Source organism: Dipodomys merriami, unplaced genomic scaffold (assembly GCF_024711535.1).
Source record: "Dipodomys merriami isolate MVZ:Mamm:240054 unplaced genomic scaffold, mDipMer1.0.p SCAF_33, whole genome shotgun sequence".
Lineage (NCBI taxonomy): Eukaryota > Metazoa > Chordata > Mammalia > Rodentia > Heteromyidae > Dipodomys > Dipodomys merriami.
In genome coordinates, this window is record NW_027204826.1 from 11,979,716 (window position 1) to 12,006,513 (window position 26,798).

At 46.7% G+C, this 26,798-nt stretch overlaps 1 protein-coding gene across 1 annotated transcript; it reads right to left on the minus strand.

The window, feature by feature from the left end:
- Positions 1–12,542: 12,542 nt before the first annotated feature.
- Arrdc4 (arrestin domain containing 4) lies at positions 12,543–26,595 on the minus strand. Its single transcript, XM_070043173.1, has 8 exons — positions 26,119–26,595; positions 21,357–21,423; positions 20,975–21,122; positions 19,045–19,147; positions 17,603–17,859; positions 16,857–17,019; positions 15,838–15,992; positions 12,543–15,437 (listed from the first exon to the last, which is right to left on the minus strand). The coding sequence occupies exons 1-8, from the start codon at positions 26,408–26,410 to the stop codon at positions 15,381–15,383; spliced, it is 1,242 nt and encodes a 413-aa protein (XP_069899274.1). The 5' UTR covers positions 26,411–26,595; the 3' UTR covers positions 12,543–15,380.
- Between the last annotated feature and the right edge of the window lie 203 nt (positions 26,596–26,798).

Below are 26,798 nucleotides of genomic sequence, written 5' to 3' on the forward strand. Positions count from 1 at the left end.
TCTACACACACACACATACCACATAGCATATACACATCACACACTATGCAAACACATTCTACATACACACACACATGGTCTTCACAACACACACATGAAACATACTACATGTACCACATAGTACCACACACTATATATTCTCTACACACCATACACCACACATACACACCATATGTGTGTGTATATCACCCTATAGACATGTGCTGTGTGCACACCACATACCATATAGACACATTCTCAACACACACTACACACACACACACACACACACCATATGCACACCCCACCCCACAGAGACACTGCTGGATGCTGGTAGCTCACACCTATAATCCTAGTAAATGAAACCCACAGGATTGCTTTTCCATGATCATCTTGGGCAGAAAAACCTGTGAAACTCCATCTCCAAAAACAACAGCAACAAACAGGAAAAAGCTATGGTGGAGGCATGGCCTGAATGGTAAAGCACCAGTGGAGCATCTTTGCTGAGAAAGCATGAGGTGTGCTGAGTTCAAATCCCAGCACAGACAGAAATAAATAGATAAATAATAAGCAAATAAACATATACAGACACATATGCATATATACATGCACACATTATATATACATACATATAGGTTGATGGATAGATAGATAAATGGATGGATAGATAATCTCTGGGGTATCTGTGTGGTTTGTGGGTGACTGTGTTCATTGTGTCTTTTCCCTTAAAACCTGGAAGGATTTAACTTGGCAAATATTTGTAGCTTGCTTCCCCCTGTGCCCTCTCTGAGAAGAAATGATTCTTGGTGTAGATTCTATAAATAGTAGTATTGGGGTTTGAAATCAGGGCCTTGTACTTGCTGAAGAGGAAGCACTTAATTTTTAGCACTCAGATATGCCATCTGTCATTGGGCCTGGGGGGGCTCACCCCTGCTATCCCTGCTCCTGAGGACTGAGGATCTGGAGGATTGAGAGTCAAAGCCAGTGGAGGCTGAGCCCAAAAGGCCCAAGAGAACTCCGTCTCACACATAACTATAGAAATACCAGAGTGGAAGCGTGGCTCAAGTGGTAGAGAGCCAGCCATGAATGAAAAAGTTGATGAGAGTTGTAAGTTTAAGCCCCAGCACCCACATACAAAGCAGAACAAAAACATCCACCAAAACAATCTCATTTACAATAGGTATTATACTAATTAGATCTGCCATAACCAATAGCCACATGGTTTTTTTCCACAGGTCTGTAAGATAGAAGCCGGAGATGACATTGTTCACGGGGTTTGGTTTTCCCTGAGTCTTCTCTTTGCTTCATACACTGCCAGCCTTCTTCACGTTTGTGTCCAAATTTCCTCTGCTGATGATTCCAGGCATACTGGATTAAGGCCCAACATAATTTAAAGCCCCAGATGAGTTATTTTCTTGTGCCCTTTTGAAAGACTGCATGCCCAAATACAGTCACGTTCTGAGGTAAACTGAGGAGAGAGGATCTCAGAATGAGAGTTTAGGAGTCTGAAGGGGAGACACAATTGGTGGTACTGTGCTTAGAAATTTCCTCCCGCAGTTCTGTTGGAAAGACCTCGCTTTGCAATCAGAGAGTTAGAGATAAAATACGGGGAGCCACTTCTGGTGGAGATGGCCCTTTCCTAAGGGCATTTCCCAAACCACCTCCCTTTGGGGTGTCATTGTAAGTCTTACATCCCTGCCTCCCAGTGCGCGGCCCTCGTTTAGCTCAACCCAGACGGAGCAGTTGCCCGTTAAATTCTATTATCCTTCCTGGAGCGAATAGGTTAGGTGGAAATGGGCGACGAATGAGGCAGAAGTTGGTAGAGATTGGCAAACGGGTGTCTATTCTGGGACGGATGTCAGCACACCACTTCTCAACCTGTTCCAGGCATATGGCCTGGCCTTCTTGCCAGCCTGTGGAATGGCAAACTTCCCACGAACCCAGCCCTGCCACCGGCACGCAGAGCATTTCGGGGGGGGGGGAACTCCCAGGAGAGCTTGCCCTGGAACAATCCAGCAGGCTGGCGTGTCCTCTGCTTTGAAGCTTTTATAAAGAGCCAGTCACCGGGTAGTGCCCAAATCAGGTGAGTAATGAGAAATGAAAGCCAGCGCCACTGAAACCATCAAAAAGGAGCTTCTCCCCAGGCAGCCATCCATCCCGTAATTCCTTATGCATCCTTTGGAATCTGCTCCTAAAGATCATGTTCCAAGCGATGGCTTGCAGAGCAATCTGTGCACAGAGGCTGGTGCTCTACTGCTGGAGCCATTCCTCCATTTCCAGCTTTTTGCTAGTCAACGGGAGTTGAGGGTCTCATAGGCTTAGTTTCCTGCCCAGGCTGGCTTTTTGAACTGAAATCCCCAGCAGTTGCAGGTGATACTGATTTTTTTTTTTTTTTTTTTTTTTGTCAGTCATGGGGCTTGAACTCTGGGCCTGGGCACTGTCCCTTAGCTCTTCAAGGCTAGCGCTCTTATCACTTGAGCCACAGAGCCACTTCTGGTTTTCTGGTGATTTGTTGGAGATAAGAGTCTCATGGACTTTCCTGCCTGGGCTGGCTTTGAACCTCGATCCTCAAATCTCAGCATCCTGAATAGCTAGAATTAGGCATTAGCCAACAGCACCCGACTCTTGATACTGATTTTTAATAAATTGATGTGATACTGATTTTAAAATATAATAATGTGACTATCAGAGAGTACATTTACTTCAGCTGACACAAGACTTATCATGTACAGTAAAACGATTACCTTCAACCAAAACAAAAACCCTACAAGTAAAGGTTAAAAGGTGGCACCCTATTAAAATACTCGGCGGTCAAGGGAAGGAAGGTAGGTCATATGTATGTTTCTCGGAACTTCATAAGTGAGACCACAAGAAACACAGTACATGTTGGGTGATTTCTGTAAATTGTAAAGCAAAGAGCGAATGCTTAACTTTCCACCCAGGACCATACTGGTTGCAGTAGGACTTGAAATCAGACAGTGCCCATGTGCAGTAAATAAGCAGCTTTTTGACATTTCTGTCTAGCTGTAGGGAAACTCTGAACTGTTTTTAGGTACCACCAGAGATCACACTCAGTTCCAATGTAAACTTTTTGTTTGTTTGTTTGGTGCTGGTCCTGGGGCTTGAACTCAGGGCCTAGTTGCTATCCCTGAGCTTTTAGGACACTAGTGTTCTACCATTGACCCGCAACTCCACTTTTGGCTTTTTGGTGATTAATTGGAGATAGAAGTCTCACAGATGTTCCTGCTCCGCTTGGCTTTCAACCACCATGCTCAGAATTCAGCCTCCTGAGTATCTAGGATCACAGGTATGAGTCCCCAATGCACCTCTCCAATGTTAACTTTTAAACTTAAGAGCAAGTCACAGAAGAGGTCCATGAGTCACAAGATCCACATTCTCCAGCCACGAGCCTCACCTACAAACTCTAAGATCTGAAATCTAGAGCCCCGAGCATGTTTTGTTTTCCCAACCTGACTACAGAATTCATCCCCAACCCCTACCCACGCCGAGCCTAAAGACAGAATACTAGAAGCACACAGATCTCTCTATTTTTCTCAACTGGAATTCAGGTTTCTGCTCCACACAGTGTTACTGCGTGTCGTAGGAGTTATTTCTCTGTTTAGCTTGTTTGAGGCTTTCCCAATGGGAAGTTTCATCTCCTGACTCCACTCGGGTTCCTCTCATTGCGAAAGATCTCTGTTTACCTTTCATAATTATATGTGAAGGGACTGAAGTCCTTAGATGACCCACTTAACAATGTTTGTGTGCTGTCCCAGAGAGAGAACAAAAACAAACAAAAAAACCCCAAAGCTTGAAATCCAGTAACCACAGACAGGAAGATCTGGAGATAGAAACTGTTGTAAATGATGAACAAAACAAGCAGAGAGAAGTTGGAAAGCACGCGGACATCTTTTCCCCAAAGTGCTCATTGTGTGAATTCCTAGAAGAGAGCAATGGACCGAGAAGATGGTTGAGGAAGAGAGGCTCACCGTTCTAGGCAAACATAGTGGCACACATTCCGAGTCTCCATTTTTCCACGTATGTGGCTTGAAATCAAAGGAACGAGGGTCAGGGGTGGGTGGCAGCTGCTGCGGAGGGCGATCCTTCCCAAAGAGCTCCCCTGTCCCCACCAGTGGTCTCTGCGGGGCCTGGAGGGGGTGGCTGAGGCCTTGCCTCCTCTCTAGCCCTCTCTGGATTTCTCCCAGGGAGGGATTTCTCGCCAGGCAAGCCCAGAGACCTTTCCTCGTGGCTGACTCCCAATTATGGATGACCACCACCCAGCTGAGACCCGGGGAGCTGACATCACTCCACTGCCCAGTGAGTCATCTGATTGCCTACCTGTCAGTGCCACAGTACTAGAACATTCACGCAGCCTGACTCAGGCGTCCGCCCGTGTCTCAAGGACAGGTCCCTGGGGGCGATGTAAGGAGTTTTAAGAGATTATCTATTGCCAAATCGGATTGTCAATGGGGAAAAGGAGGAGAGGTTCCTGGGATCCCCGCCTAGACATCCCGTGATTTGGTGGGATTTAAATCTCTGTCTGTCATCCTAGCTACTCGGGAGGCCAAGCTCTGAGGACTGTGGTTCAAAGCCAACCCAGGGCAGGAAGATCTGTGAGACTCTTATCTCCAAATAACCAACCAAAAAACACTGGGTAAGGAAGGTGTGGTTCAAGTGGTTCAGTCCCTGGAAACGTCTCCAGAAACGCTCCTGACATGACCGAAAAGTGCGTGCTTGATCATTTTATTTTTGATGTCATTTTTAAATCTTTTTTGAAAAAAAATTACATTCAAGTAGTTGTTCAAAGGGGTTTCATTTCACCATGTCGTTTTGTGAGTACAACACAGCTTGATGAATGTCGCCCCTTCTGTCATCCTCGCTTGCTTATCTATATTTATCTATCTCTGTATCTACCAATTTATCTTGTCTTTAATTGTACAAAGGACTTGCCTTTGAACTGCTTATGAAGACAATATATCTTGATCAGTGTCACCCCGTTCAGCTTCCTCACCCATTCCTCTCCTCCATTCCTCTCTTCCCTCCCTCTTCTTAATTTCATGGGATACACATTGAATTCTCGATTGCATTCTCGGCCTTATTCTCGTCTTCATCCATCCTTGCCTCTTGACCCTACCCCACCCCTTCTGAGTATCCAATTCCTGGTGTTCTATTTTGCTGAACTTTGCTTGATCATTTTATGAAGGGAGACATCCAAGAAGAGATCTGGGGAAAGGACAAAGGTTGAGAATTCTGATGGTGTTTCTCAGAATGGCAGTCCGTGTGTCTCTCTGCCAGCCCATTGCTCTCCAGCTCTGCTGCCTTGTATTACCTCGTGAGCTGTAAAAAACCAAATGAGAGGCTTTTAAATTACTTCTGTTGCCTAGGAAAAAGAAATATGATCCACAGTAACAAAATCATCAAATTTTATGAGGTGCCAGTCAGTGCTATATATTTCTGAGTTTTGCTCTAAAGGATATCATTTAGAAAAGTGGCCCGGCTTTTGATTGGCTTCGAAGTTTCTATTGTCAAAATGTATTACCAGGAAAGTACGATCCATTGTAAAATTACAAGCAATGGCACTAAAGCCCTATTTTGACTTTATTTATATATATAAAAAACAAATTAATAGCCAATGAATAAAAACTTTTCAGTCATTATCTGAGTAATAATACTAAACAAAACAACTAATAAAACAGCTGCATGCAAACAGCTGTTTAAGAAAAGCCAGTGATATTTCATCCTTTGTCAACCTTGGCATTTGAATAGAATAAAGACCAAAGTAAATATTTATTGATTCATGAGAGAATACTGAAAATTTCTCTTTTTAGTGGGAGAAGCAAATAAACTATGATTTATAAAAAAAAAAAAAAACCCTGGCTAACTAAATCAGCTAATGGGTCTATTCAAAAAATTCTTATCATGTAAACTGTGAATTGACAATTATAATTGAAAATTACCAGTTTCTCTATGAATTTAATATACATATAGTTAACCACCTGCTTGACTGTTATACAGAACCATTTCGACGTGCAAATGGGTATACAAACGTTTGAAGGCTTTTGAACCAAAAGCCTTAATTGCCAGTCTGTGTTAATGGAAACACGCAGAATTGATGCTTGCTTGTCTCTCTCTGTAATAACTATAAAAATTCCCCAGACTTGTGAGCTTCTGTACTAAGCACACATGGAGGCTTCTTTTTTTGTAAAATAGGAAAATCTTATTTTAGAGATGGAGCCTTACAATGCCACGTGAATAGGTGAAAGGGAGATAGGGCAGAGTTTACAGGCCAGGCCTAATGGTGTACTCCTATAGTCCCAGCTACTTAGGAGGTTGAGGCAGAAGAATCACTGGTCATTGATGACATAATGAAACTCTTTATATATATATATATATATATATATATATATATATATATATATATATAATATTATATGGATATGCTGCATTTCTAACAGTCTTGGCCAGCCATGGGTTTGAACTCTGGGACATAGCTATGGAAATGTCACTGAGACTCAAGGTGGAGTTGGAAAGCAGCCTGGGTAAGGAGAGGGGTAACTCTGCGCCCATTTTCTTGCAGCTGACACCCAAATGGTTCCCTTCTGTGGCCTGGGCAAGGCTGTTACTACCTCCTCCAGACCTGCTGTGTCCAGGCCGTGGGTTCTGTGGCCTGGGCAAGGCTGTTACTACCTCGTCCAGACCTGCTGTGTCCAGGCCGTGGGTTCATCGCTCAGATGGTTCTCTTCTCTAGTAGGAGATGCCAATTCTCTGTTCTTGTCCACAGTCTCTAATGCTGGCCTGGCGTGCTCCAATTCCCTGCCCTGCCCTGGGGTGCCTGGGATTGGGAGGCTGTGTGTGTGTGTGTGTGTGTGTGTGTGTGTGTGTGTGTGTGTCCCTCCTCCCCTCTATCTCACTCTGCCCCTCTCCCCCTCTGCTTCTCCCTCTTTCCCTCTCTGTCCCTCTGTGTTAGGGCCCTTCTGTAATCATTCTACTTTTCTATCACTTCTGCCCATCAGGAAGTAGATGGAGCCTCAGCTGATCCCTGAGCCTAGACACCATTGTTTGGAAATTATTTGGGGACCTCCCGGGGGGCCAGGAAGATGCACCCTAAGGTGAGAGGACCCGGGGAAGACAGATTTAGCCCGACCTGGCGCTTTAGTCCTCCGAGAGGTGGCGATTCTGAGGGGTCACCTGATTCCTGGCAGCAGCCCACTTCCAAGGTTGCACACCGCGTCCCGCATCCCACCCAAGATGGACAGACAGACAGATCCACACAGAAAAGCAAAAGCAGCAGCGTCTCTGATCACTAGGCTGCGGGGCGGGGACAAAGCAGCCTTTTTTGTGTGTGTTTTAGCAAATCACAGAATGAAATGAACTGTGTTCTTCACTCTTCACTTTGCTAAACCCTCATCACAGCCTGTGCTTTGTAGACAACATGGGTTAGAGGGCATGCTGCCTGTGGAGCCTTCCTGAAGTCATTGGGAGAAGGAGGCCTTGGGTGAAGAGGCTGCGCTTCCTCCTCCTCCTCCTCCTCTTCCTCCTTCTCCTCCCCCTCCTCCTCCTCCCCCTCCTCCTCCTCTTTGTCCTCTTCCTCCCTCCCTTCCTCCCTTCCTCCCTTCTTTCCTTCCTTCCTCCCCCCCTCCCTCCCTCCCTCTCTCCCTCCCTCCCCTCCTCCTCTTCCTCCTCTTGAACCCAGGGCCTCACACATGCTAGACAAGCACTGTAAGACCCTCTTAACGCCGAGCCTCACCCCAGCTTGAGTGCTATTTTGCAAGGGGTGGCCACCTCCCTGGCACAGCTGAGGGTACCTGGGAACGCCAGGTCAGGTAGGATATGCGTAGGTTAGTGCATGTCAGACGTGACTATCTTCTTTAGATCAGCCTTCAGGCCCCCAGGATTTCCTGCTCGCTTCTCTCCCACACGTTCAGATCTCTGCATCTCTGGAGTAGCTGGGATTATAGATGTGTACCAGAGAGCCTGGAGCTATTTGAGTCTTCATGCTTCAACTTCCTTCACAAAAGATAGGAGCAAATGAAAAATGAAAACAACAACAACAACACAATCTGTGTGCACTAAAAAGACAGCTTCCGTGTGTGTGTGTGTGTGTGTGTGTGTATGTGTGTGTGTGTGTGTGTGTGTTGTCCCTGGGCTTTGTTCAAGGCTAGTGTTCCCTCCCTTGAGCCACAACTCCACTTCTGGCTTTTTGCTGGTTCACTGGAGATAAGAGTCTCATAGACTTTTCTGCCCAGGCTGGCTTTGAACTTCAGTCTTCAGATCTCAGCCTCCAGAGTAGCTAGGAATACAGGCACGGCTGACAATTTCCTTTGGATGACTGAATATGATCTATGAGATCCTCATTCTTGCAAATGGGATCCATTTTTGATTCATTTATGCATTTAAGGAGTTTCTAGTGCTGTCCTCTCTTGGGGATTGTCCCTGGTGTTGAAGTTCAGCTTCTGGACCTCAGTCTCCATGGAAAGCCTCACCCACCAGTATGTTCCCAGTACTATTTGGAAGTCACGACACAGCCAGAGAAAGCCAATGCCTGAGCAAAGTATGTGGTCATTCACTCTGGCAGGGACTGGACCCAATCCAGCCTCCCCAGCAGCTAGCTTGGAATCATTGAAGGTGCTGCTTGCCCTTGAACCTGTCAGGCTAGGGCTGAAGGTCCAAAGACCCAGAATTTTTGTCTAGGAAAGGCTGTAGAGACCCGGGCACCAGTGGCTCATACCTGTCATCCTAGCTACTCAGAGGCTGAGATCTGAGTATCGTGGTTCAAAGTCATCCCGGGCAGGGAAAGTCCATGGGACGCTTAACTCCAGTGAACCACCAGAAAACCAGAAGTGGTTTAAAATGTGGCTCAAAGTGGCAGAGCTCTAACCTTGAGCCAAAGAGCTCAGGTACAGCACCCAGGCCCTGAGTTCAAGCCCTATGACTGGAAAAGAAAACAAAATGTAAGAGAAGGTTGATGTATTGGCTCCCTGTAGGAAAACTGGTTTTCCAGCTCTTCCTCTGAGACGTCTTCGCAGTGTTCTAGAATAAGTCTAAGACAATCTGATCTCCAAACATCTTCCCATTGGCAAAGGGCATTATTGTTCTGTCTTGGGGAAGATGATTCCGGAATGATGGTATAAAAAGGTTTCTGTGAGATTCATTATTTTTTGGAAAGGAAAAGAAAAAGAATACGATCTTGCCACTCCTGGAGAGGAACAGCTGTGGTGTTCTCATCCACAGACATTGGAGACAAGTTATCTTCTGCCATCAGGTCGTGGGTATCTTGTTATGCCAGATAAGATGAAGGGAGGGATTTGCTGGAGGGTTTTCCCGGGTCTCCATCCTTATGTAAGAGGCCCAGATGGCTGGCTAGAGGATGAAATCTCACACACAGAGATTTGCTTTTAAATCACCTCAGTAGATATGGCTTCTCTTAAGAGGTTTATCAGCAATCTTTATCCTCTCCGAAGGAGGATTAAAGAAAGAATAGCCTAAAAAAATTATAAATCACACTCTTCTGATGTGTATGCATGTCCAGACTCTACATGCTTCTCCAATTTGGTTGAATTCAGGCAAAACATTGGGTTGTTCTACCCAATGTGATGTGATCTCTCCGTAATCTTGGCCCCCTTGGGCCCTCCGTAAGTGGATTGATAGCGAAGCGTTCCAACAGCCAACCTTCATTTGGCTTTCTTCTGTGTGAGCTTCCAGTCCCCTCTCAGTTATGGCCGGGATGTTCATGGCTCGATATTAAGGTTTGACTTTTGGTTTCCTAATGCATCTGTCATTCAACGGGCGTGTGAGACATGTAATTATTGCATTGAATAAATTATTATTGCTGTCTGACAATTGCCCACCAATATGTCAGCCATTTACCCAAAATCCACACTCTAGTAGTTGACATAAAAAATGCTCTCCTTGCTGATCCAAGGCAGATAAACAATGTTAGTGTGTTTTCTTGCCCCTGGAGTGAAGCCTTCAATCAGCTTCTGCATGTATGTGTATATGCGTATTCGTGTAAGCATGTATATGTAGTTACATGTATTCTGTGCATATGTGTGTGTATACAGGTTCATATGTACTGTTTTGGAGCTAATTAACCATAGATAATGCATATCTATGGCTTATTTGAGTTGCTCAGTAAACCAGGACAGGTAAGTCCAAAGCTTTGCAGTGATAGATGGCTAAGACAAATAGAACTCAAGTGTGTGGATTACTCAATGCACAGACAATGTAGATTCTGGCATCTAAAATGAGAAGACAACGTCAATATACAGGAAGATCGTCTTCAACTATGATCAAATGAGTTCCTATCTGCAGAGAACAAATGCTACCTGTGTGGTTTCTTTGTATTACAATCACGGCTTTGATCTAGAATGTCTTTTTTGTTTGTTTTTTGTTGGATGAACTCTGGGCCTGGGCTGTCCCTGAGGTCTTGAGCTCAAGGTGAGCACTCTACCACTTGAGCCACAGCATCACTTCCGGTTTTCTGGTGGTTTATTGGAGATAAGAGTTTCACGGACTTTCCTGCTGGGGCTGGTTTTGATCTGTGATCCTCAGGTCTCAGTCTCCTGAATAGCTAGGATTACAGGTGTGAGCCACCAGTGCCCGGCTTGTTCTTCGTCGTCTTCTTTTTTGTAACCACTAAAGATCTTTACTTTTACTCCATGCAGTAATTTTTTTTTTAAAGCTAAATTCTTGGCATCTGTTGCTTTCCCCTTTTTTCATGTAATCATTCTCGGTCCTGCTCTACCAGTTTTCTACTATCTTGGGGGCAGACTTGTAAAAAAGATGTTGGAAAATAGTTTCTCTTCCAGCAAGTTTTTTTTTTTAATACGTTTTTTAAAATACGTTTTATTTATTTTATTGTACAGAGGGGTTACGGTTATATGAGCAAGGTAATTAGTGCATTTCCTATCCAGCATTGTTGCCTCCTGCTTTGTTTTTCCCCTACCATCCCATCCCTCCCCACCTCCACAACTACTCCCCCCATCCCTGCCCCGTGCCTAAATTGTAAAGTTGGTTTTTTGACATAGCGTCTTCCAGCAAGTTCTTACGGACATTGGAACCCATTTCTTCCTTTTGTGAGAACACTTTACAGTCTTAGCTGAACTAGACTCAGGTCTGCATGTACAAGATGTAGATGAAATGAAGAAAATGGCATCTGTGTGTGTGTGTGTGTGTGTGTGTGTGTGTGTCGCGTGTGCCAATTCTGGTAGCTGTCTTTTGAGATTTTTAGCTCAATACATGAGCTCTACTGCTTTCCATTTCTGCCCTTTTGGTGGTTGATTGGAGATAAGAGTCTCACAGACTTTCCCACCTGGGGGGCTTTGAACCATGATCCTTGGATCTCAGCCCTGACTAGCCAGGCTTTCCCATTCCTAAATGACACTACATAGAGATAGAAAACGTGGGGCATGAAGGGAAGGAAGCCATGGCTGCGAGGGCAGCCATTTGTGATGGTATTCCATGGCAATTACAATGAACCCGTACATGTGCTGGCATTTCATATATTCCACACACACAGACAGCACAAATGCGTGCATATAGTCATGGGTTATCCCATACCCACGTCCCGGAGTTTCTACCACCCTACAGTCTCAACGCACAGTCTCAACACTGGGGGAGACTGGTGGGTGGAGAAGTAGCTGTGTTACTTTCAAAACTCCTTGGGACCTTGTAATTATTTCGGCCTATCAAGGTCTTAGATGTGTGTTGGAGAAAGTATTCAGCTACTAATTAAATGTACTTAGGAAGCAATTTACTCAAGTCTGGCGACCTCTGGGGAGAGGAGGGTTGGAGACAGAAGCTGAGGCCGACGCAGCGCATGTGTGAAGCGATTGAGAGCAATGAATGTTTCCAACTGCAGGAGATTCAAGCCCAGGCCTTGAATTCAGGCCCAGAGCTCGGGTCCGGCCCGTCTGGGGTCTCCTATCCTCTCTGGTAATCAGGGGCTTTGCCCTAGTTGCTTGGTAGTCTACAAGTTCATTCTAAATCCACAAATTTCCAGAATAAACTCTAGAAACTGTAATGCAAACTTATAAACTTGACCTGAATATTTACTTCAAGATGGATAGTTCAGTGTTGTGAGGATGCCAACTTTTATTAAGTAACCCCATCTCCTACATTCACAACGGGAAAAGCTAACCTAGAATTTGAGTGTTTAGCTGAGGTTCTAGGGTCAGACTTGTCTCTGATCGCTCATGTTTGCTGAATTGCTGCCCAAGGGAACACTGAAACTCAGGAAGTTGGTGTGGCTATTATTTGGACATAAATGGAGATAGCACTCTCTCGTTCTGTCTCAATAATCAACAGAGTCTAGCGTCCTTATTGTCAAGTTGTTCCATGATACTGATTTTTCTTCATGGAATGCTAAAAACTAAATTACCTTGGGAAACTGAGTCCACTGTAAAAACCCTTTGCTTTGAGTTCTGGTGCTGTGTGTGAATTTTCTCAAGACATAGACACACATACAAGCTATCTGCAAAGCACTTCACTGTTTCTTAGTCCTCAGTGCTATGAAGCCATCTTTCAAGCAAACACAATAACAAAACTCACAAAAGCAACTCACAGCATTGGCATAATCATTTTATTAACAAAAGGAACCCATGGGGTTCAAACAAGAATACAAAATACAATCTTTATTTTTTTTCCCTGGGGGCTAAATTGTTACATTTTTTAATAAAAAAAAAGTTTTCATGGTTCTAACTTATCAAAAACCTAACCCTGTCTACTAAGTCACTTATTGTGCAAAATAAAATTTTACCCAGGGAAGGAAATAGCTTTTGTGCCCAACAAAACAAAGCAAAACTGCACACTTTCAGTGGCAAAATTTTTGCATTGAAAAGAAAATTCCAAGGTCACTTAAATTTTTTTCTAATCCAAACTAAACCAAGAGGGGATTAAGCAAGCAAAAAAAAAGCCTAAATTTTTATCTTCATTCATAGGTTTGCTCTGTTCCCAAAATGTAGTTTTCTGCATTCACCAAATAACTTGATTAAAGTATTCCATTTAAGATGCTTCCCATGCGATCACTATGGCCATGCCCATGAGCTGTTCCCTGGAAAGGCTGCAAAGTTAGCTTTGCTTCAAGTGGAGGATTTTGTGACTTGTCTCCCCAAGGGATCAAAGCAAGCTGAAAGAAGGACTCTACCCAACTGTGGCTTTTCTACAGGGAACCAGATATATAAATGTTCTCTGTTCACACACCAGTTGTGCTTTTCCCTTTGTTTTGGGTTTCCTAGAAAAAGACACTTTTGACACCGTGCATAAACTACAGCCCGACAAGTCAATAAACTGCTGAAGGTCTTCCCTACAGTAAAAATAAAACTGTTTAGAAAGCACTTAAATACACATACCTGCTTAAAGACAGACAGACAGACAGACAGACAGACAGACAGACAGACAGACAGACACACAGTAACAAAATAGAAAAAAAAAATCAAGGAATGAAGTTGTGGGACAATTCTAGTACCATCGTCAGTATTGACAAGTTTGGCATTGTGATCTTTTACATGGCAACTTCAGAGCTGACAATTACATTCAGAGAAGGAAACATACACATTTTATCTAATGAGTGTAAAAAAAACATTTTCCCTGATTGTTGGCCAACTGAGTTTGAAATACAAAATTTAACTGTGGGAGAAGTTCTTCCTAAGGGAGCATACTAATTGGAAGTGAGTCACTCTGCGGAGTGAGTTACAATATTCTGAATGGGCAGCACCAGGGTTCTAGAAGAAACCCTTAGGATCTGGCTGATCCCAAAATCTCTACCATGGGGATCGCTGACCTCCCTGCACTTGAATGTCTGGACCCAAGAGACCAGGGAAAAGCAAGCGAGCCCGTGGTCGTGAGCAGGGAGTGGGTGGGTGGACAGTTAAAGCACTGTGGAACCTTCCAGTAGTGACACAATCCAGTTGAAGATCCTGAGGTTTGATGACAACAAAATATTGCACCAAAACAACAATAATAAATAAATCACAGCTTAAATAGGACTTGCTAGAGGCCTGGAGTAGCAAAGTGCAAGTCACCAAGTGCCATTGGTCTCCTTAATTCCCCTCACGGCAGGAATTAAGTTTCAAAAATGCCATTCCTACCCTCTTCTGAGTTTTTGCAATCGTCCTCAAATACCCCTAGCAATTCACACGTTCTTTTCCTTCCACTGGATGCGAGATTTGGGTTTTTCACCTGGGTGTAGTTTCAGGTTTAGTGACAGGTAAGAGGAATCTGCTACTGTAAATCACAGAAACTCCAAAAAAAGGCTCATCAAGCCCAGATTTAAGAACACATCTGATAACCCACTAGAGGTAGGTGAAGTGTTTTCTTTTTTCTTTGTGTATGTGTGCAGTTATCAAGGCATCCTGAGGCTATAACCTTTTGTCCCCCCTGCCCCCCCCCAAAAAACAAGTTCCCTTAGGTAAATAAAAGATGAGGAAAATCAAGCATATAACCGGGTGGAAATTTCTAAAGGTGATTAAAAAAAAAAAGAAACAAACTGGCAGCCTTCCTCGGAACACACTTTCTTGTTACTCTTTTGTTCCCGTAGCAAGGACTGAACTTAGGGCCTTGGGTGTAGTCCCTCAGCTCTTTTCCCTCAAGTCTGGTGCTCTGCCACTTGAGCATTTTGGTGGATAACTAGAGATAAGAGTCTCACGGACTTTCCTACCTGGGCAGGCTTCGCAAACCCTGACTGATCCTCAGGTCTCAGCCTCCCAAGAGCTGCTTGAACCACCAGCGCCTGGCTGAAATCCATCTTTGGGATTTGAAGGGGCGGGCCTCCCAAGGAACCCTGTCTGGGTTTCGTAATACTGTTGAGCCAATTTGTAAAGGGCACTGTCAACCTCTCTCTCCAGGAGTGAGAACCATTATGGTGTCAAGAAAGAACATTGTGGAAAGTTCAGTCCTTGCTCGAGTTCGTGAACTGTGGTAAGGAATCAGGAAGCGCTGGCAACGTGAGGGTCTCACTTTGTATTGATGGTGGGTCACCTTCTCATTCACGCGTTAATTCACACTCACCCCCCAACGGAGCCTCGTCCCAGCCTGCCACGGGTCACGCGGCTCACACGCACGTCCGGTCTGCTGTGAGGCTCCCTGGTGAAGGCGTGTCCACTCCTCACAGATTCCCTCCTCTCCCCAGCACGGCACTCCTTCACCTGCTCTATCACCACCAACACTTCCAGAACCTTCTCTGACTCTTCATCCCCGAATGGGAGCCACAGCACCATCCTCTACACATGTGCAGACCCTTCTGTGGGCCCACTAGAAAGTTCTCGTAGTCTTTAACTTCTATTGCCTTCTTCCTTGGTGATCTTTTATATTCTTAAGTTGGCCTTCCCTCCTTGGCCTCCCGCACAGCAAAGAGAGAGGCGGGGGGCAGTCTTGGCGAGGCCAAGGGGAGGCCTGGAGGAGGTCTAGAGAATGAAGGAAACAGGCTGACTCTCCTCTGCCTCGCTTGGGTGTGGGTCAACCTACAGGAGGAAAAGGGAAAGAAAGGCTTGTAATGAGCACTGTAGTGCATCCCTGTAGTGACTCCTATAATGACCTGTAAAGACACTGTAGTGCATAATCCCGGCACTCAACAGCCTAAAGCAGGAGGATGGAGAATTTAGACTATATCCCCATGTCTGGGAAAAAAGGAAAATCCACTGATTCCATTCTCCCTTTCTTCTATGGTATCCCCAAGCTAAGCTGCTCCGAGTCTGCCCAGAGAGACGCTGGCATTTCCTGGTCATGTGTGCCAAGGATCCCAAAAGGACAATGCCGGAAACCAGGTGAATCCATCAGAGTAACAACCCAGTCTGCATACCTCTTCCTCTAGTCGCAGGCCCGCCACACAGAGGGCAGCGCACTCGAGCTGGCTCCACTTACCTCCGAATAAAGAGGTGGAGGCTGGAAGCGGAATTCTTGAATGCAGGCAAACCTCGGGTAGCAGGTGTCTCCCTGGCAGTCCGGAGGCTGCGGGTATGGGGGAACGTGTCTGGAGAATTCCTCCTCTGATACCACGTCTGCGTAATTGGGCGGGGCTGCAACAGAATTGGAGTCAGAGCTGAGAATCTAGGCGTGAAGGAACATGCCGCTTTCTGAACACTTACAGGAACAAGAAATCTAGCTGAACAGAAGACACATAAAAGGAACTTGTCCCTGCCCGTTACACAAAATTTGATTCTGCTTTCATTCTATTACTACTGACATTTAATATACTGTGTTGTGTTGCATTCTATTCTATTCTATTCTATTCTATTCTATTCTATTCTATTCTGTGTGTGTGGCGGCGGGGGGGTGGGGGGGTAGCAATAGGGCTTGAACTCCAGGGTCTGGGTGCTATCCCTTAGCTTTTTTGCGTAAGTCTAGCCCTCCACCATTTGAGCTATAGCTCTACTTCCGGCTTTTTGCTGGCTAACTGGAGATGTCTGGGCTTGGCTTTGAACTTCGATCCTCAGATTTCAGCTTCCTGAGAAGCTAAGCTTACGGGTGTGAGCCACGGGTACGTGGCTGACATTCTATCAGAGATGCCTGTTCTATAGTCTCGACAAACCAAATGTCATGGAGCGGTGGCTCTGGAAAAATTCTTAGCATTGTCTGCTTGTGTTTTGTCTGTTCTTCATGGTGTTACTGTGACTCAGTGGGGTGGGGACACGTACACTTTCCTGGTGGGTGTGTTAGCAGATGTGAGCTGTGGATCAATCAAACCTTCAAGATCCCTTCTGAGGACGCTTTATGACTGCTCAGTGGGTGGAGAGGCAGGAGAGTTGGGGCCGTTGAAAGGATGAGGAGCGTATTATGTGCCTCACTTGTCCCCAGCGAGCGGTGGGGTGGGGTGGGGTGGGGTGGGGTGGGGTGGGGTGGGGTGGGGGGTGGGTGCGACGCGACCTGCGAAGACGCTTTACCTTCGGGCTGCTCGGGCAGGGTGAGGGTCAGCCAGCTCATGTCCATACTGAACTGGCTGGCCACGCTGGAGTTCCTGCTGCCGAAGCCGCTGTAGGGGATTGTACCGATCACCAGCGGCAGCTCGAGCATCAGCTTTTTAGCACCAGGGATGTGAATGTATACCTAAGATGTCAACAAGTAAAAAAGAAGAGGGGGGTAGGTTAGTTAAGTGAAACCTCATGGGAAGTTCACGTCTCTTTTCCTACACACACAAAAACGCCTTGCTCGCCTACTACCCCACCCGGGAACAAATATAAACTGTCCCAACTACACAGAAATGCAGAACAGAACAAACGGAACAATCCTGTCGCCGCCATCTGCGGCCTTCACGGGCTTCGCCAGAATAATAACTGCAAACTAAGTGGGCGCTGGTGGCTCATGCCTGTGATCCTAGCTACTCAGGAGGCTGAGATCTGAGGAGCAGGCGATAAAACGAACCACCAAAAAGCCAGGAGAGGAGCCGTGGTTCAAGCGGTAGAGTGCCAGCCTTGAGTGAAAAGGCTCAGAGGCAGCGCCCAGGTTCTGAGTTCAAAGCTTCGGGACTGGCACGAGAAGAAAAGTTCCTAACAACCCCCCCCCAAAGTCTCTGTTTGAGGTAACAGGCACCCCGAAAGCATCTGGATCTCCGTAGTGACTCCTGAGCGGACACTGCCCCTGGGCATCCCTGCAGAGGATGCCCCCGCAGGCCTCGGGCGGCCCTGCTTACGGCTAAGGAGTAGTCCACGCGGATGATGCAGCAGTCCAGGATGGAGGGCGTGACGGGCGGGATCTTCAGGGTCTTCCCGTTCCACGTGTCCGTGCTCCCCGAAGCAATGTGGTTTCCTCGCACGTTGGCGACCATGTGGCGCACGGTCTTCGTTTTCCCACTCGCCAAGTAGGTCTGGGTTTGGAAAATAGCTGCCTTGGGGACAATGAGACGGGAGGAGCAGTTCTCGATTTCCGCGTAGATGGGGATCGCCTCTCCTGGAGAGAACAGACCACAGGGGCTCACAGCGGCTTACGGGAAGTGCTCTGGGAAACGGGAGGGGCCGTGACCAAGGACAGCGGCCCATTCCAGAACTTCCTTAGCAGACTGAGAAGTCTTGATGGAACACTTACATTGCAAACTCGAGGCGGATGAGGAAAAATGCGTGGCAGCATGTGGTAGATAGCATTCTCCAATGATGCCACCGCTCACTTTCTAGTGTAAAAATACTACCAACTCCAGATGACCAATGGCATACAAATGAAGATAAAGTGTGCAAATAGATGGTTCAGTACTGTGAAGTATAACAGATCACTAACAAGCTGGGTACTAGGGGCTCAGAACTGTAATCCCACCTACTCAGGAGGCTGAGATCTGAGGGTTGCAGTTTGAAGCCAAGAAAGCATGTGAGAGACTCTAATGTCCAATTAACCACCCCAAAAAGCCAGAAGTGAAGCTGTGGCTCAAGTGGTAGAGCAGTAGCCTTGTGCAGAAAAGCTCAAGGTCAGTGTTCAGGCCTTGAGTTCAAGAGCCATGACTGGTACAAAGAAAGAAAGTGCCTATCAGATTAAAAATCTTTCCAACAGGGGCTCAAAACATTTGCTTTTAAGGAATTAATAGTGTTAAGGCATAGGTATAACTAAAACAATGGGTAGAGTGGGCAAGTTTTACAACATTACAATATAATATTTCACATCACATTCACTTCCAGTGAGAAGCCAGGATCAGGGAGCAAATCCATTGTAGGAAAGAGGCCTTCATAACTGATACCTCTCCTGACAGTGTCATGGAAGTTGTGAGGGTTCTACATTCAGGACCCATTTCTCTGTCCCCCTCAAGCCAGCATGGAATCAGAATGCCCAAAGTCCTTTCATAATGCAATAGTTGTCCCATGAACAACTTACCTCTGGGCATTCTTCTCCAAGATTAAAATGAGCTGCTGGCATTCCCTCCCTGTGCCAGGTTTGCTCTTTGGTACTGATGGAATGGAACCAAGGTCAGAAATGCCAGGCATTTTATTGATACTTCCTCATCTAGCTAAAAATATATCGCTTACGATTCAACACAAAACTTTATTATACATTGTTTTCAACGCCAGTGTACTTGACACATGATAAAAGCTGCCCTTTACAAGCCACTTAAGACCAGCCATGTTTCAGGATGCTGTTCCCGCGGTCGCTTACCGTTACAGTATCCCTTCCTTTCAATTTTGGCACTTAGCGAGACTGGACCAGAGGTGAAAAACCAACAGCCAACCATTTTCTCTTGAGTTTTCAATACGGGGGTCTTGAAAAAAATTCAGATAAAATGACCTTAATTAAACCATTCTAAAGAAATCATAGAACTTACAATTTTGCCTTTCTTTATAGAAACATCAGCTTTTCTTATTCTCATGTGGCAGCTGCCAAGGAAAATGGGTGTCTGTAATATGCTGTGCTAAACTCATTTTCTACTTAGGGAGCGGGGTGGATTTCCAGATCCAAATTGGAGTGAGAGCATCCTTTTCTTCCGGAAGTTACTGTAGGAAATTATACACCTTCTCTTAAAAAATGTAAAGGCTGTTGCTTTATCTACAAATGGGACAGACTGTTAAGTCTTTATGTATACACCAGGTGAAAGGAGAAATGATATAAAATCACTAATCAGGATGTTGTATTTGTTTGGCCATTAGTATGTGGACTAAGCAAACAGCTTTTTCCCTCATTTCTTCCAAAGGTATCATCAGGCAGAGATCTCTACATTTAGTGTCACAAAGCAAGTTAGAAGCTGTGAACAGGCTATGAACACATGGAACCCCACGACTGGGAGCCGATTCCATTCCTAGTATTCAAGGAAATGTCCTGAGATTTAAGATCCTCCGCTCACACATATCGTACACCACCAACTTGCCACGAAACCAGTTTCTTGTCATCTCCGTCTCTTTATTTATAGAAAGAACTTCGTAAAGAATACACATGGATTTCTCTGGGGATAGAGTACTTAAGTAATTTTGCCTAACAAGCATGAAGACTTTTATACATCTCTAACCCTCAAGTTTTCATAGGGGACTCTGAGAGGGTGCTGTGGTCCTGGTTAAAGGCTGGTGACGTCTCTGTGCTGATTTTAGCACAAGAGACCATACGCCCATGGTGCACTGGCTATCTTTTATCCAAAGGTGAACTAATTTCATTTTTTTTGCTTGAGACAATAAGGATTAAATGACCATTCACAGAGAGCATTTTCCTTTAAAACACCAGTAAGAAAAAAGAAACATCTGACACTAAAAAACATCTTTGTCACAGCCTATCATGTCGGAAAGTTGAAATTATCTCAATGTTTTCTCTGAAGTAAAAACGAAACAAAACAACAAACCCCAACTCATTCATATTTAAATGAAGAACCCTTGGGTCTGAGCCACTAAGGATGGTGAAAGTACAAGGTATAATTTTATATTATCTTGATAAATTGGGTTTAGATAAAAGAATCCAGCTCATTGGCTCCCCTCCTGCCTGCTCTGCGGTTATGTATAGGCTGATCTTTCCTATGGGCCTACCATATTGCTGGTGGTGATTACAAGCTCAGTGCTTTCATGTGACCCAATCTGTCATAAGGCAATGCTAAGAGAGAGCAGTTCTGGGCTGTGCTCCACAGCTGCGCGCGCTCACTTAATGCTAGAAAATGACACGCGTGTTGGAGAGACGAGGCACATAATGGCCTGGGCTTCAATAGCAGGCGGAGCGCCATTAATACTCTTCCATAATTACGGTCCCTCAACCTGCTATTATTGAGGAGTTGAGAACACCACAGTGCCATGAATGGGGGAAGGATTCTTGGTGGGTACATTATTGTTATTATGCCTTATTAATGCATTTCAAGCCTGGGTTAACTTTTTGGCAAAAGAAAGCCTTGAACAGCCGGGACATAATCAATAGTATTAACACACACAGGTTTGTAATTTGCTTAACCTAGACTCATATATTTATGGTGAATACCTGTATGGCATTCTTTCACCGATTTATTTTTCTAAGCCATCGGAAAGTGACAAAGGACGGAGGACCACGAAACTGCTCCACGGAGATTACCAACTATTCAAAGGAAAAGAGAAAAGAAGGGAGGAAAAAGGGAAGAACTTACCAACAAAGCTGGTGTGTTGACGTTAACGTGACTGACAACGTGGAGCTCACGCCTCACGCTCTGGTCTGGCACCCGGGGTCTTTCCAAGACTGCAGTCACGCAGTACCGGATACTCCCGTACTTCCCAGTAAACGACGTGACCAATGATCTGAAAGAAACCACAGACATTCACTTGTGAGTTTCTCTTCCAGTTTACCAGTGCCAAGGAATGCCCGCTTCCAAGAGTTAGCTTGGGTTGAGAAACGCAAGAGTAATGGGGCAGTGGAAGGGAGGGTGGGCGGACGCGGGCTGAGCAAGCAGACTTCTGGGTCAAAAGACCTGGGCTGGACCACGCAAGGGCAGGGAAGAGCAGGGAAGAGCGGGATTCTACACAGCCACTTACTCAGATGGAAGCTGGAAGCGAAATGGAAATTCATGTTTCCCAGGCTGTAATAAAATGATGCCTTCACCTACAAGAGAGACAGCATTTTATTCTTATTTTTTATTTATTTTACAAGGGTTTGGGCAACTTGAATTATATTTTTAAAGGTGATTAGCTGTTTATAATCTGCACATTCATAAACAGATTTAGAGAATTAGATTTGAATCTGGTTTGCCAAGGAACACACAGGTATGCACAGATGTATGCATCCGTAGAAACATGCATTGTGTACACACACATGTCCATTCTCAAAGACTAATTACACAAGTGATGACTTAACTCTAACTACTCAACAGACATGCTCAGACCATGTGAATACATCACATACATCTGTCTGTCTATATATCTACACAGGTACACAGATGTTATGCTATTCTACTCACATGAAATAGTAACTGGACCTAAAACTAATTAGCAAAGGTTAGATTTATTTTGGGTACATCACTACACACTTGAACTCACAGCCTGGGAACTGTCTAGGAGCTTCTTTTGCTCAAGGCTAGCGCTCTACCACTTTGATCCACAGCGCCACTTCCGGTGTGCTGGTGGTTCATTGGAGATGAGTCTCAGGGACTTCCCTGCCCAGGTTGGCTCTGAACCATGATCCTCAGACCTCAGCCTCCTGAGTAGCTGGGACCATAGGCATGAGCCACCTGTACCTGGCTTACCACTATGTATTCTGTGGGTAGAGATTTATGAATAATACTCTCATTGTAAGTAGCGTCTGCGATAGCAGATATCCAAGACAACAAGACGAGAGGGAAGCATCTACCTTGTAGCCCCCCGGGAAGACAGAGTTGGGTTTTCAGTGGGGGGTGTGGGGAGGAATGTGGGATTTCTCTTCCTGCCTGGGTGCTGACTGGGAAAGGCTGAGAGCCCAGGATGTGGGTGGGCAGTGGGTAAACATGGGCTCCACGGGAGCCCACGTCCGCACACGCAGCCTGCTGGACTCAGACCCAGAAGCGGACTCCATGGCTTCCGGAGCTGGGAAGGGGACTGTGCGGCGAGACCTGTAAAGGCGGGTGTATTTCACGCGCAGACGGAACACCAGGCTTCCTCACCACGCACGCGCGTGGGGTCACCCTGGAGAAAAGATGGCACAGCCAGCAAGCTTTGAGATCTGCTTCGGTCACCTCACACTGAAATGAACATCTTTCTTCTCTCTCTCTCTCTCTCCTGTACACATTCATGTCAGTATTTTCTGGGGGGCCGAAATCACTGGTGACGTGGGATTGGAGTGGCTAGTGATGTGGGGCCTTACACCTGCTGTTTTCTCCTTGTTCTTTTATCAGACAGGGACACAGGAACCCGGCCAGCTCCACCTGCCACTTCCAGCAGGCAAGCGCAAAGTCCCTCTGCATGGCAACAGGTTGCACCTGGCTGACCAAAGGCCGTGGGAGCCCTGGGACATGAGGTCACATGGAAGGATAGGGAGAAGGGCTGCGGCAGACGTGCCCAGCACCGACGCTGCGCCTGCCCTGCTTTCTATCACTCCGTGAACGAGGCGGCTCCCACTCATGGGTGTGTGTGTGGGGTTACCTGTAATTACCCGATGACAGAGCACGACAAAGTACTCAGAAACGTCTGCCCATGTGGGTTTTTATCCCAGTTCAACTTTTAGGGGGCTTAGATTTCAGGCCTTGCTGATCGAGAGACAAATAACTACAACCTTCACACAGGCCAGCAGGGGGAAAAGGAGACTACCCAGTGGTACTAAGGAAAAGCTGTGCAGGGCTAGAGCACCCCCCCCCCCCCCCCCCGCCACTGGTGAACATGGTTGGGCCTGGCGCCCTGAGGACCTGAGAAGGGGAATGGAGCAGGGCGCAGATGAAGGAACAGCACCAGGTGAGGATGCACAGCAGGTGAGCAGACAGCAGAACTGTGGGAGGGAGAAAGGGAAAGGGGAAGATGTGCCGCCATTGAGGAAAGCACTCAGCGCAGTAACGACCTCACTGAAGATGAGACTTTTAACCACCTTCCCGAAACCCAGCAAAACAAAAGTAAGAAAATGAGGAACTACTGGTTATAGGACTAGAAACTTTTGTTTGTTTGTTTCTCCCTTTTTAAATTACTATTTGTTTTGTGCCAGTCCTGGACCTGAATTCAGGGCCTGGGAGCTGTCTCTTCAGCATTTTGTTAAGCTGGTGCTTTACCACTTAAGCCACACCACCACGTGTTGTTGGTGGCTCATGGGAGATAGAGTGTCTCTTGGATTTGTCTGTCTGGATTGGCTTGGAACTATGAACCTCAGATCTCAGCCTCCTGAGTATCTAGGATGACAGGCGTGAGCTGCTGGTGTTCAGTGCGTCTTGTTATTTTTAATGAATAGGCACTAGAACTCCATGCTGGTTTCTGATTCCCCTCTCATGTAGTCTGAGGACTACAGAGCGACTCCATTCCTCATCTTATAGCCAGGCTCATAATTAAAGGCTTCAGGATGATGGGATCTAGAAGATAGAGGCTCAAAAACTAAACTGTGTTCTCGAAGTGTAAGGGGCTTGTACAAGGTCACACTTCCCTTGGCACCTACGAACTGGACAGAGTCTCTAGTTTTGTCTTCCTGTCTTTCTATCAAAATTCCTCAATAAAAACCACAAATTTCAGACACAACAGCAGCAAGGCCTTGGATTTGATGAATAATTCAAGGAATTATCTAGGGAGAGTTTTTTGAAAACAGATCCTAGGATCACAATTCCTAGAAATCTAATGTGTGTGTGTGTGGTGTGTGAGCCAGTCCTAGAACTTGAACTCAGGGCCTGGTGCTGTCTGTGAGCATATCTGCTCAAAGCCAGCACCTACCACTTGAGCCAGAGTTCTACTTCCAGCCTTTTGGTGGCTAATTGGAGACTAAAAGTCTCATACACTTTCCTGCCTGGTCTGGTTTTGAACCAAGATTCTCCTATCTCAGCCTTCTGAGTAGCTAGGATTATAGGTGTGATCCACCAGCACCTGACTTTAGAAACCTGAATTAAAAATTTTTTTTCTAGTGATTTAGACAGCCATTAAATGACCCTGAAAACCCCAGCCTATGTTATGTTGCTAACTTCTTACAAGTTGTAGATATGAGAGGTGGTTATCTGTCCCTCAGCTAAGAGAGATTCTGGTTTAAATAAAAGAGTACCATTACAAATATTTATCACAATACATTCTACACCAAGCAGAATTTTTAGGTTGTCTAGGTTTAAATACTCCTCCATTCAAATGAAAACAAAAACAAACCCAACACAAGATCTGACTTGCTAATCAGAAAGCGACCTGTTAGCCCAGATTGTACCAAAGCAATTTTAATCATAGGTTCACCTGCATTTAATTTTATGCTTATTTACTTAGCAGTTAAGGGCTCAGAGAGTCTAAAGTCTTGGATAAAAACCAATTTACTTCTTTGCTGTGGTCCTTCTCATTAATCGGCCATCTTGAAAGCACCTTGGCTCTTACCACTGTGGGAAAGGAGCCCGGGGAATCCTGAAAACCACAGGGATGACCAGACTGGGAAGGCGGGTAACAACTTCACTTAGCACCTGTGCTCAAGTCAAAAGACAGCTGCGGGTCCAAAGAGAGTTTCCTTCACTTTGACTTTGAGATTACTCAGATGACAGACATACATACTTTAAGGATTTAACTCTGAAAATCTCCTTCTCCATAACAGCAATTAAGACAAAGATGTGTTCCTAGTTTGTATAAAACAGCAAAGGTGAAGCATACAGACACGGCGCACTCTGCTCTTCAAAGGAATGTATTTGACAGCTCAGGTGTTAGAAAGGTAGCAGTTTGAAGCGTTTCCCTTGAAAAAAAAAATCATTCTAAGTCACTCATGGTTGTTGGTATTTGCATGACGAAGGGAATTTTTGTGCCTGGAAGGAATAGGACACTCACATGGACCCTTCTAGAAAAGCCTGCTCTTCCTTTGCCTTTGACAAGGGTGAACAGAAGGGGTCATCCAGATGCCATTATCTTCAAAGGCCATTTTTTTTTTTTTTTTTTGGGCAGGAGGAAGAGATGCAAAAGGACAGAGAACATGAGGGAGAGGCAGACCAGCGAGCTCTCCAGAGAGAGGAAGCCAAGTGTGATGGCCTTTCTAGAAACAGTTCCTTTCAATGACCAAAGCGCTCACTTCCCTCTATCCAGGACCTGAGTGGCTGCGAAGACATCATCCACTAAGAAAGCCTTCTGTGGATTCCAGGCTGGGCACCTGGGGGTCTAATCACTGGTTACCGTGGCAACAGCCCATTTCCCTTGGTGGTGGGGGGGGGCGGTGGTCCCTGAGCCCTCAGCAAGCCCAACCAAGGTCAAGACTCCCAGGTTAAGAAGCCCTGGCCTCCTCCACCTCGGTTCTTCTCCATGATCTGCAAGTGTGAGTTTTGTCACTGGGGAATCTCTGACCCTGGGGGGTTGGAGGAGATTGTACTTCCAGGTCAGACCTCCCCAGGGCCACCTGAGACCCTGGATCAAGACCCCATGGGGGGAGTTGCACCTCCCAGGCCCACCTGAGACCCTGAGACCCTGGATCAAGACCCCATGGGGGAGGGGTCACACCTCCCAGGCCCACCTGAGGCCCTGGATCAAGACCCCATGGGGGGAGTTGCACCTCCTAGGCCTACCTGAGGCCCTGAAGACCCCATGGCGGGGGGGGGGGATCGCAGCTCCTGAAGCCTCCCCAGGCCCGCCTGCCAGGTCGGGCATCCCTCCCCCTCCCTCCCTCCCCCTGCCCCCCTCCGGGGCTCACCCGCCGGGGGCTCGCGCAGGCTCAGGCGCACGTCCAGGTACTCCACCTCCGAGGCGGCGGCCGGGATTGCGCCGACGGCGGAGCCCGGGCCCCAGGCGGCGGTGGCTCGGCCCCGGGCCTCCAGGCGCAGCGCGCGGACGGCCACCGGCTCCGCCGCCTCCAGCAGCACGTGCCCGGCCACCGTCTCGCCGCCGGCGTAGCAGCCCTTGCGCTCGTCCTCGAACACAAGACCCAGGCTCTTCACGCGGCCCTCGAGACCCGCGGCCGCCGTGGACCCCGCCTCGCCGCCCATCCCGCCGCCGGGGGGCAGGGAAGGGACCGCGGAGCCCGGCAGTGGCCCAGAGCCCGGGTCGTGAACACCGCGGCGCCGCTGTCACGGGCGCCGAGGGCCGCCGCGGCCACGGTGTGACCGGTGAAACACCAGCGCGGCCGCGGAGCCTGTCGCTTTAACAAACCTGACTGAGATGGGAGCCGGGCCGGGATAGCCCTCCTCCGGCGCACGCCCATTGGTCAATCCTGAGAGCTGCTGCATGCTGATTGGTGAAAAATACCCAGTGAGTCATTTTATTGGTGGAATTGCTCACGGGCCGGGAGCAGGAGGACAGAGCGTGATCAGCAGGGTCTGACCAATCAGAAGCGGCAGGAATGCACGTGCACACGCGGTTGATTGGCCAGGGCAA

Coding starts and splice junctions, on each gene's coding strand:
- Arrdc4 (XM_070043173.1), bottom strand. CDS start 26,410: ATGGGCGGCGAGGCGGGGTCCACGGCGGCCGCGGGTCTCGAGGGCCGC. Junction 21,123..21,356: donor CGCTTCCAGCTTCCATCTGA/GTAAGTGGCTGT, acceptor GGTTTCTTTCAG/ATCATTGGTCACGTCGTTTA. Junction 17,860..19,044: donor AAGGAAGGGATACTGTAACG/GTAAGCGACCGC, acceptor TGTTCTCTCCAG/GAGAGGCGATCCCCATCTAC.